This window comes from Carlito syrichta, unplaced genomic scaffold (assembly GCF_000164805.1).
Source record: "Carlito syrichta isolate Samal-C Ts95f unplaced genomic scaffold, Tarsius_syrichta-2.0.1 Scaffold304553, whole genome shotgun sequence".
In the NCBI taxonomy this organism is placed as follows: domain Eukaryota; kingdom Metazoa; phylum Chordata; class Mammalia; order Primates; family Tarsiidae; genus Carlito; species Carlito syrichta.
Window position 1 is genome coordinate 1,403,765 of NW_007248649.1, and position 9,938 is coordinate 1,413,702.

General features: G+C 37.3%; 1 protein-coding gene across 1 annotated transcript in view; it reads right to left on the minus strand.

Moving 5' to 3' along the window:
- Positions 1 to 722: 722 nt before the first annotated feature.
- The window catches only part of TIGD4 (tigger transposable element derived 4), an 11,353-nt gene continuing 2,137 nt past the window's right edge, over positions 723 to 9,938 (minus strand). Inside the window, exon 2 of the mRNA XM_008060169.1 lies at positions 723 to 2,908. Coding sequence (XP_008058360.1) covers positions 820 to 2,358 — 1,539 coding nt within the window. The 5' untranslated portion in view covers positions 2,359 to 2,908 and the 3' untranslated portion in view covers positions 723 to 819. The remainder of the gene's footprint in view (positions 2,909 to 9,938) is intronic.

A 9,938-nucleotide genomic window follows, 5' to 3' on the forward strand; every position in this document is an offset into this window, starting at 1 on the left:
TAATTAATTAAATATTATAGATTAAAAGCTTGAGCTGTTAAAATTAGAAAAATATCTAAGCACCATTATTAAAATGTAAATATCATGAGTTTAATAAATGTTTTAATCATACATTTTTCAATTTAAACACACACATATACATATAAATATTGAGGAGGAATCCATCTCTTCTGGTTACAGATGACAAAAAAAACCTGAAATGATCACAGCCTTTCATTTGACCCTATAGACATATATTTTTTAATCATTTTAGTGTATAGTTAGATTTTATTTTTAGCAGTTTTTTAGAATATCTTATTAGAAAGGTTAGTTTGTTATGAGAAAATAATTTAAAATTACTCTAATGTTGATACTTAAAAGTCTAGTTAGAATACATATGGCATATATATCTTTATAAAAATAAATATCCAAGCTATTCATAGATATTTGGTGTCTTAGACTAGATAGATAAAATATTCTATAACATAATCTGAATTGTAAAAAAAACAGAGAAAATAGCAATCATCAATTCAATGTGTATGAATACCAGACAGCTGAAGAGTTCCTTTTACATTTGACATATGTGCCATATGGGCCAAGTACAAGCCTCTGAAATACATTTTCTACTCCCTAAAAATTTTTAAAATATAAATTTAAAAATGTAATTTTTGCTTAATCATTATTTACTAGGGAGCTTTGTTATTCAGAGCCAAAGATTTTTTGCAATTACATCAAAGATTACTAGTGTTTCATTTTTTGATGTTTAAGTAGTAGTTCTCCTTTGCTTACCTTATAGAGTAAAATATCAGGAAAAGCAATTACTCTTCAGATATACAATAACTATTTATATGTTAAAGAGTTAATAAAATTTTCTAGGTCTGCTAAAGAATTATGAAGTCCATCATTCAAATCTTGACTTCTAAGAAATTTTTTAAGAGTATCTAGGGCAGTTATTGCCTCATTTTTTGATGGTAAAGGGAGTTCATTTCCTAGAGACCCACTGTCATCCTCTTCATCAGATGTATAAAATCCAGTGTCATCTGATTTACTTTCTTTAGTCCATACCGAGTTGCCATTTGATGCTGCTTCACACGTCTCCAAGTCATCATCCAGAGCAGCATACTCTTCTATAGACAAACCTTCTGGAAATTCCACTCCTGCCCCAAGCTCATGGGCAACCAAATCAAGACTGGTGTCCTTGTCTGCATTTGTTATGTCACCCTCTCCCTTTTGCGATTTGAAACCTGCCTCTTCATAGCTTTTAACAATAGTCTCTGAGGTTACAGCCCTCCAGCAAAGATGCAACGTATCAACTGCATCTAGTAGTGAAAATGTAAATTCTTTGCTGCCTTCAACAGAACTTAAAAATTTCATGATAAGACAGTGCCGATACTTGATTTTAAGGCTTTTAATAACACCCTGCTTCATAGCTATACATTTAGAGGATAAAAAGGATGGAAAGAATGCTAACTCAATGGACTTTAGGTTCTTTACCTCTGGATGTGCAGGAAAAGACTCAACAAAAATCACCACTCTTCTCTGCTGGGCTTGAAATTTCTCATCAAGTTTCCACATCCATTGTTCAAAGACATCTGAGGTCATCCATGCCATTCTGTTAGCTTCATAATACACAGGCAGTGATTTTATACCTTTGAAACAACGTGGATTCCTGTTTTTTCCAATGATAAGCAAAGGAAGTTTCTCTGAGCCATCCATGTTTGTGCCAACTACCAGAGTTATTCTGTCTTTGCATAACTTTCCAATTGAGCATGTTTCTCCTTTAAATGCAAATGTATTTGTAGGTAACATTCTATAAAGCAGACCAGTCTCTTTTATATTAAAAACATTTTTGGGATGATAATCATTTAAATAATAAGGAAGTACATTTTGGTACCAGACAGTTGAAGGGTCTACTGATGCACCTGTCGCTTCTACAGGTTGAGCTCTGAATACTAAACCATACCTGGATTTAAAACGATCCAGCCAACCGTTACTGCACTTAAAATCATTATGACCCAGTTTCTGGGCAAAATCGTTAGCTTTCAGTCGCAACATTGGACCATTAACTGGAACATTTAGACACTGAGCAATTCGATACCACCTCATTAATGCCTCTTCCAGATCTGTGTAAAAAGCAGTTCTCAGTCTTTTTCTCTTTGGATCAAATCTTAGCGATTCAAAGGCTTCAAGAACTTTGTCTTTATTCTTCATAATAGAAGACAATGAATTTTTCTTTATTCCATATTCAGCTGCAATCTCTGCTTTTTTCTTGCCACTTTCCACTGCGTTTATGATGTCGATCTTTTCCTCAATGGACAGGCTTTTCTTTTTCTTCACTGTTAAGGGCAGAGCTGAGGCATCCGCAGAAGCTTCTGCCATCTCAACCAGTGCTTATGTAGAGATTTCTCCTCTTGCTTCCTGGTGTCTGTTTCTTGAATTAAGTTTGTTTTCCAGTATGTTACGGACTGCTGCTTTCTATCCAACTTCATATGTTAAAAGTTGGTAAGTGTCTAGTTGTCTTATTCCTCATGAGATTGATGACTAAATGTACTTTTCTAAAGGATCTGAAGAAGAAAAATGTTATATGTAACTAGAATATTTTAGAAGAGAAACTTCCTTTCTAGAACATCGTGTAGTTCTGTTTATGGTTTATTCAGAGTTCTAGGAGTCAAGCTAAAATAGAAATCTCATTATATCAAACCTCTCCAGTCCTGCTGATGTATTTTTGGAACTTCAATCCTTTAAGATGATCCATTTTATCCATGCACACATTCAACCTCCTATTAATTGTCCACAGAAAGTCTCAGAGATAAGAAGAAAAAACTGTTCAGAAATTTTGATGCAAAATGTTACCTATTAATTTCCAAGTCTGTTCATGGTAAAGAAGAAACTGGTAGAATCCTTCTAGAACTTTTATATCTTCTTCTGTCTCTTTAAAATATAAAAAAAGCAGCAATTTTAGCAATATGTCAATTTAGTATCAAAACAATATTTATACCAATTATTATGCTCTTAGTAGAGAAGAGAATGGAAACAGGTTTCTGAAACTATAATAATCCAAATTTCCGATAGAAATGCTTACCTCCTGGAAGGCCTCCCTGCAGAAAGCTTGCTACTTCTCTGCTCTGCGCATGTGAATTCTCACTTGCCTTTGAGTGCTTTATAATATATAGTTCTGAAATAAATCAGACAAATTTAATCTATTTTTAAAATGTGGGCTTACCAAAATTAAAGAACTAAAAATGATGCTGGATAGATGCTTGGTGGCTATTTTTTGCATGAGGTCACAGACTGCACCCTCTAACTTCTCTAAAAGAAAAACATAGTCAGACAGTAGTCACAAGGTTTAACTTTTAATAGCACATGAGAGACAGTGTCTCCTTTAGAGACACTGATAGAAAATGCTTCACTATTAAAGTAAAATCAAGTGATTATTTTTTTTGAAAAACCTAGATCTTGTTTTACCTAAAGGCTTAAAAACCCAGCAACTTTTGTATCAATTTGACATGTTAGCCCAATGTATAGATGCCAGAAATACTTGACAAAATGCATAGGAATAAACAAATTATTAAGAGCATATAATGCAGAAAAAGACTTAGACTAAGACTAGAAAGCTTAGTGATCATGGGTCTTAATCTCTCAGGACCTCTACTTTCTATCTGTACGAAATAACAAAAAATAAAGGTGCCAGACAACCCTAAATTGAGAAGTGACTTTGCTTTGTTGTTGTTACTGTTTTTTTTTGTTGTTGTTGTTGTTTTAGTTGGAGTCTCACTCTGTCACCCATACTGGAGTGCAGTAGCCACTCCCGGCCACTGCAGCCTCGACTTGCTGGGCTCCAGCGAAACTTCTACCTCAGCCTTCCAAGTAGACAGAACTACAGGCGTGCGCTACCACGCCTGGATAATTTTTTTGATTTATTGTAGAGATGAGTTCTCACCAAGTTGCCCAGGCGGGTATCGCACCCGCAGGCTCAGGCAATTCACTCACCTCGGCCACCCAAAGCGCGGGATTACAGGCTGAGCCACCGAGGCCAGCCTGTTGATACTGTTTTTGAGTTGAGGTCTCACACTGTAACCCAGGCTAAAGTGCAGTGGCACAATCACTGCTGACCATAGCCTCAATCTCCTGGGCTCAGGTGATCCTTCTGCCCCAGCCTTCTACATGCCATCATGCCCAGCTTTTTTTTTTTTTTGGTAGAGACGAGGTTTCACTATGTTGTCCAGGCTGGTCTCAAACTCTTGGGCTCAAGCAATCCTCCTGCCTCAGCCTCCCTAAGTGCTGGAATTACAGGCATGAGCCACCATGCCAGGCCTGACTCTACTGCTTAGTATGTATATGATCCTGGGTCACTTACTTAACCACTGGAAGCCTCAGCTTACTTATCTGTAAAATGGGGGTAACTAAAGCACCTACCTCATAGTGTTATTGCACATTCAATGAAAAAATGTAAAGCACTTAGCACAGTATTTAGCACCTTAAGAAAGTGCTCAACAAATGTATGCTGATGACCTTATTATAATTATCATCTCTCTTATGTCCTTTGGCTGGATTAATCTATAATTCAGAAAATTTTATTAAATCCTACTTGTGAATAGAATCCTATTGTAAATATATACTGAACGTATGGCTTTTCTTAAGCCATGAGAACAGCCACACGGCCCCATAGGGGCTCACCTCTACTCTCCCAGTCAGCATCTTTCTTGCCAGAATCTACTGGGTTTTGGGCTGACCAGGCCAAGAGAGTAGCTAATCTGATGTGTGATGTTACCTCTGGGTGTGGGGGTGGGCACTCCATTCTTCTCGCCATGCTTCTAGGTTTCCCAGTTGACACATGCATCTTTTTGCACAAACTTTTTTGACAAATTTTTTTTTTTTGAGTTGGAGTGTCACCCTGTTCCCCAGACTGGAATGCAGTGGCCGCTCCTGGCCACCGCAGCCTCGACCTGCCGGGCTCCGGCGATCCTTCTGTCTCAGCCTTCCAAGTAGCCAGAATTACAGGCGTGCGCTACCATGCCTGGCTAATTTTTTGATTTATTGTAAAAATGAGGTCTCGCCTGCCCAGGCGGGTCTCGAACCCGCAGGCTCAGGCAATCCACTCACCTCAGCCTCCCAAAGGCACGGGATTACAGGCTGAGCCACCAAGCCCGGCTGACAAAATTTTTCTGCCCTTGTGGTCCAAATCAAAGGAGTAATTACAACCAGCAAAGGAGGGGTTTTAAAAAAAAATTATTATAAAAAAAAGTCTTAATAATAATAATAGCGTATGCTTTAGCTTCCAGTTGGCTGTTCTACCTGTGTTCCAAATAACTAAGAAAGAAGGTAAAACTGAATTCCGTGGTCACACAGTTTGAATGTGATTAAGTGCAGTCCAGAATCCAGGCTTTTTAACATCAGGTCTATACTTCACTATATTACACTTATCTTTGAATCACACTAGTGGGACCTCCTGTGACCGCAGTAACACATTCTATGTACCTAGCACCAAGCCAGTATTATCAATGCCTAGCCAAACCAAAAAAAAAAAAAAAAGCAACATCAGGCCTCTAAGGCAGAATAGGCCATTATGAATTCTATGAATACAAATAGCAACTGTATCTAATGGTTAGGGAGGACTAGCCTTTCTAAATAATTCAATTTTCTAAAAAAATCTCCTATATGGGATCTCCCTGTACATTTTCTTGTAATTTCCTGTAAATCTGCAATTATTTCAAAATAAAAATAAAATTCTTGCTCTTATTAGGAAGATATTAACCTTCAGAAATTGAAGTAGCAAGAACCAATTTTTAAAAAAAAGACAAAACCAACCACTACTCTCTAAGAGAAAAAGAGAATCTCCCAATTTTTCCTCCCTCCCTCCTACCTGTTTTGTCAGAAATAAAACCTATTATCTCAGATAACAAGGATTATAGAAAAAGTAAATTGAATTTCCTCTCTCATCCCATCCCAGTTAAAACAATATAATACACATAATCAGAGATTATTCATTATCTTGAGAAAATGGAAAACAATGGTAGCTTTATTTAGGAAGATATTAAATTTTCTTCCTGAATTAACGGTATATATTTCCTTTGGAAACACCAGGCAAAGCTATAGCTTTCCATGGTGAGATACAATATATCTTTATTCCTAAATCAATCATATTTCTTAGGTCTAACCACACAAGCTGGACATTTCCCTAGAAAAGGGCCAGATCAATAAAGCTGACATTCTCCAATCTCCCACCATATAATATCTAGGAAAAATATTTATAAGGAGTGATAGCAGCAGCTAATATTCCTCAGAAGTGGGCATCCTCTCAATTAAGCTCATTAATCATTCTCCCTCTTAGAAATATTATAGCAGAGACATGCAGTACTACATGTTAGGGAATATTTTCTCTATGTCAATAGTAAAGCTAAGCAAAAATATGAATAGGCACTTCACCAAAAAAGGTTTACCAATGAACTCCAAATAATGCTTAAACCTAGTACTAATAAGAGAAATAAAAATCTTTTTAAAAATAAAATATCAACCGGGCTCGGTGGCTCAGCCTGTAATCCCATGCCTCTGGGGGGCTGAGGTGAGTGGATTGCCTGAGCCTGTGGGTTCGAGACCCGCCTGGGCAGCGAGACCTCACCTCTACAATAAATCCAAAAATCAGTCGGGCATGGTAGCGCATGCCTGTAATCCCGGCTACTCGGAAGGCTGAGGCGGAAGGATCACCGGAGCCCAGCAGGTCGAGGCTCCCGGCCACTGCACTCCAGTCCGGGTGACAGAGTGAGACTCCAACTCAAAAAAAAAAGAAAATATCTTTTTGCTTTCTGTTTTTGCCTATCAGTCTGGCAATATCTAGTGTTTGCCAAGGTGACATAACATAGGTTGTTAGGAAGCACATACATTGGTACAATAAGCTTATGGAGTGAAAATTAGCCTTTAAAAATGTGCATAACCTTTTATCCATCAAGTCCATATCAAGGATTCTATCCCAAAAGAATAATTACAGATGTAAAAATAATTTCTTACAAATATATTTTCTATTGCTACGTAACAAATTACCATACAGTCAATGGCTTAAGACAACACCCATTTATTATCTAATTGTTCTGTAGATCAGATGTCCCGGTGGGCTCAACTGTATTCTGATTATGGCCTCACAAGGCAGAAATCAAGATGTCAGTCAGAGGCTGCACTCTTATCAGAGGTTCCAGAGTTTGCCTCCAAGCTCAATCAAGTTGTTTGCAGAATTCTGTTCTTTGCTATTGTGGGACTGAGGTCCCTAGTCTTTTGGTTGGCTGTTGGCAGGGACTACTCTCAGCTCCTAGAGGCCTCTCTCAGGTCATTGTAGCTCTCTTCATTTCAGCAGCAGAGAACATTCCTCCTGAAGAACCTTTTTCACACTTTGAATCTCTCTGACTTCTACTGCCACCAGCAGGAGAAAACTCTCTGCTCCAAAAGGGCTCACATAATTAGGTTAGGCCCACTCTGATTATCAACTATTTGATGAACACAAAGTCAAATGATGAGTAACCTTAATTACACCTGCAAAATCCCCTTGCAAGTAACATAATTATGTAAGTAATGCCCCATCATGTTTATACAAAGTGAGGGTCATTGGAGGTCATCTTAGAATTCTACCTACTACACAAGAATCTGTCTCTCATGGTTATATAATTACAGATAAAACTAGAAATAACTGCAACAAAAAGAATTAGATAAATTAAGAATATCTATATGCTTAGATTCTGAGTCACTAAAAAAGACTATTTAATAATATGAAAAATTCTATGATATAGATGTTAAGTAAAAAAAGCAAAATGCAAAACTATATGCCAACATATACTAAATATTACATGAGAGCAGAGGCTCATGGTTATACCTACAGAGCTGCCAGCAAATAATGGGTTCTCAATAATAATTTGTTAAATAAATGAAGACATATATATCTACATAGATATGAAGGGGAAAAAAAAAAGACATTGACCAAAATGTTGTATGCTCCCTCCAGGTAACTGATTATGAATAAGTTCAGTTTTTTTCTCTTTTTAATTGAAAACATTTTTACGACTCTAATGTTCTACTTTTGCATCAGGTTATTTAAAAAATTAATATCAGAAAACATAAAGCTGACATTCTTCCCACTCAGAATTTCTAGCGTAATATGTTACTCTACTTTTACCAGTAGTTTTTTGCCTGTACAAAGAGTCAACCACTCTGCAAACATAAGAAAGCACTCACTGTCTTCTACAAATAGACAGCAACTATGTCCACTTAATCCTGCTTGCACCGTTACCCTAAGTAGCAGGAGTTACTGATATTCTGCAACTTGCCTAGTGTGCAGCAGAAAACAGATTTCTATAACTCAACCAGAATTAGTCAGTTTCCTGGTGTTATGAGCACACCAAATGAGTCCAAAGTTCAGCTTCCCCCAAAAGGATCTTATTTATCACGGGAAACAGTCATGCAGAGTCAGTAGTATAAAGAAGACTAAAACGAGGGCTCAAATCAATGGCTATGGGATCAAAAGGAAGGGAAGAATGACTTCTCACAGGGAGGATAAAGAATGGGTTTATAACAGAAGTAGCACCTGAACTCAGCCATAAAGGATGGATAGGTCCGTGACAGGTAAGGAGAAATGGGAAAACATTTCTGTAGATAACAGAGAGTAGGGCAACTTCCTCAGGTCCCCTCCCACTGTGGGAGCTTTTCTGTCCTTTCGATACGTTCTGCTTTCTAAAAACAAAAACAAAAAAAAACAGAGTAAAGCATGGAAGAGGGAACTGACAGGGCAGTTTAAAGCACATTAAACAGCTCTAGGTAATGAAAGCTTCATATCTACATTGATATAGATCTATATTGATATCTATATCTCTATCTACTAGCCAAATGAGCATCCTTCCTCCAGATATCTAAAAGAGAGTACTCACTTAGTTGACTATGGCTATATGCCGTACACACTGGAATGCAAGACTGGGGCCAGATCTTGGTAATCCTTTAGTGCCAGGATAAAGTATTAGACTGCATTCGGTATGCAACAAATGCCATTCAAGGTTTTCACTGGAAGAGTGATGGGATCACATGAGGAGCTTTCCCCAGTTATCACAGTAAATGCATAAGAGACCTCTCTGCTTTTAGAAAGAAGTAATACTCAGAGCCTTAATATCACTAAGTTCAACAAGTGTACAAGTATAGTCTATACATAAGAGAATGAAGTTGTACATGTACAACTTATTTTAAATATAAGAAGTCCTAGTAACTCAAAACACCTTCACTTTGTAACCTTCCTAATTGGGGGTTTCTTCAAATGTTTCATTATTCAACATCCTCTAATAAAGGGTTTGCTTTCAGAGGATTACACGGTGTGATCAGTAATCTAAATATCTCTTCATGAAAAGATGTGATCAAATTTTTGAGACATCACTGGAATGCCCTTACAAAGATCTGAATGTAGCACCTTCGTCTTTCTCTTGAGAAAATAAGCGATAAGCTGTACACAATATTCAACATCTAACTCAGTGATAAAAAGTCACATGCACATTTGATTCATTCAGAAAAAAAAAAAATAATATCCTTTAACCTGTTGCCTTCTTTCCATTCTGGTCACTTAATAAAAGATAGGCTACTAGAATTCCCCAGAAGTCCAGTGAATAAATAGCACCTAATTTAGCAAAAGCTGAATAAATAACCAATCACAATGCAAAGATAAATGAGTAGATAATCTCCATGTCATAAATATATATGGCAGACAGCTCTTCCCTTTTTTCTTATCTCTCCAAACATAAATGCCAAGTGAGAGGAAAGTAGTCATCTATTCTTCTCAAACAAAATGAGCAGGGAGAGCTCCCCAAGCTCTAGACCAAAGGAAGGACAGAAGGGAGGGAGGGAAAAAGGAAAGAAAGGAAAAGAAAGGGAAAAAAGGAGGAAAAAAGGAAGAAAGGAAAGAAGAAGAAAGGGAGGAAGGGGGAGAGGGGGGGGGAGAG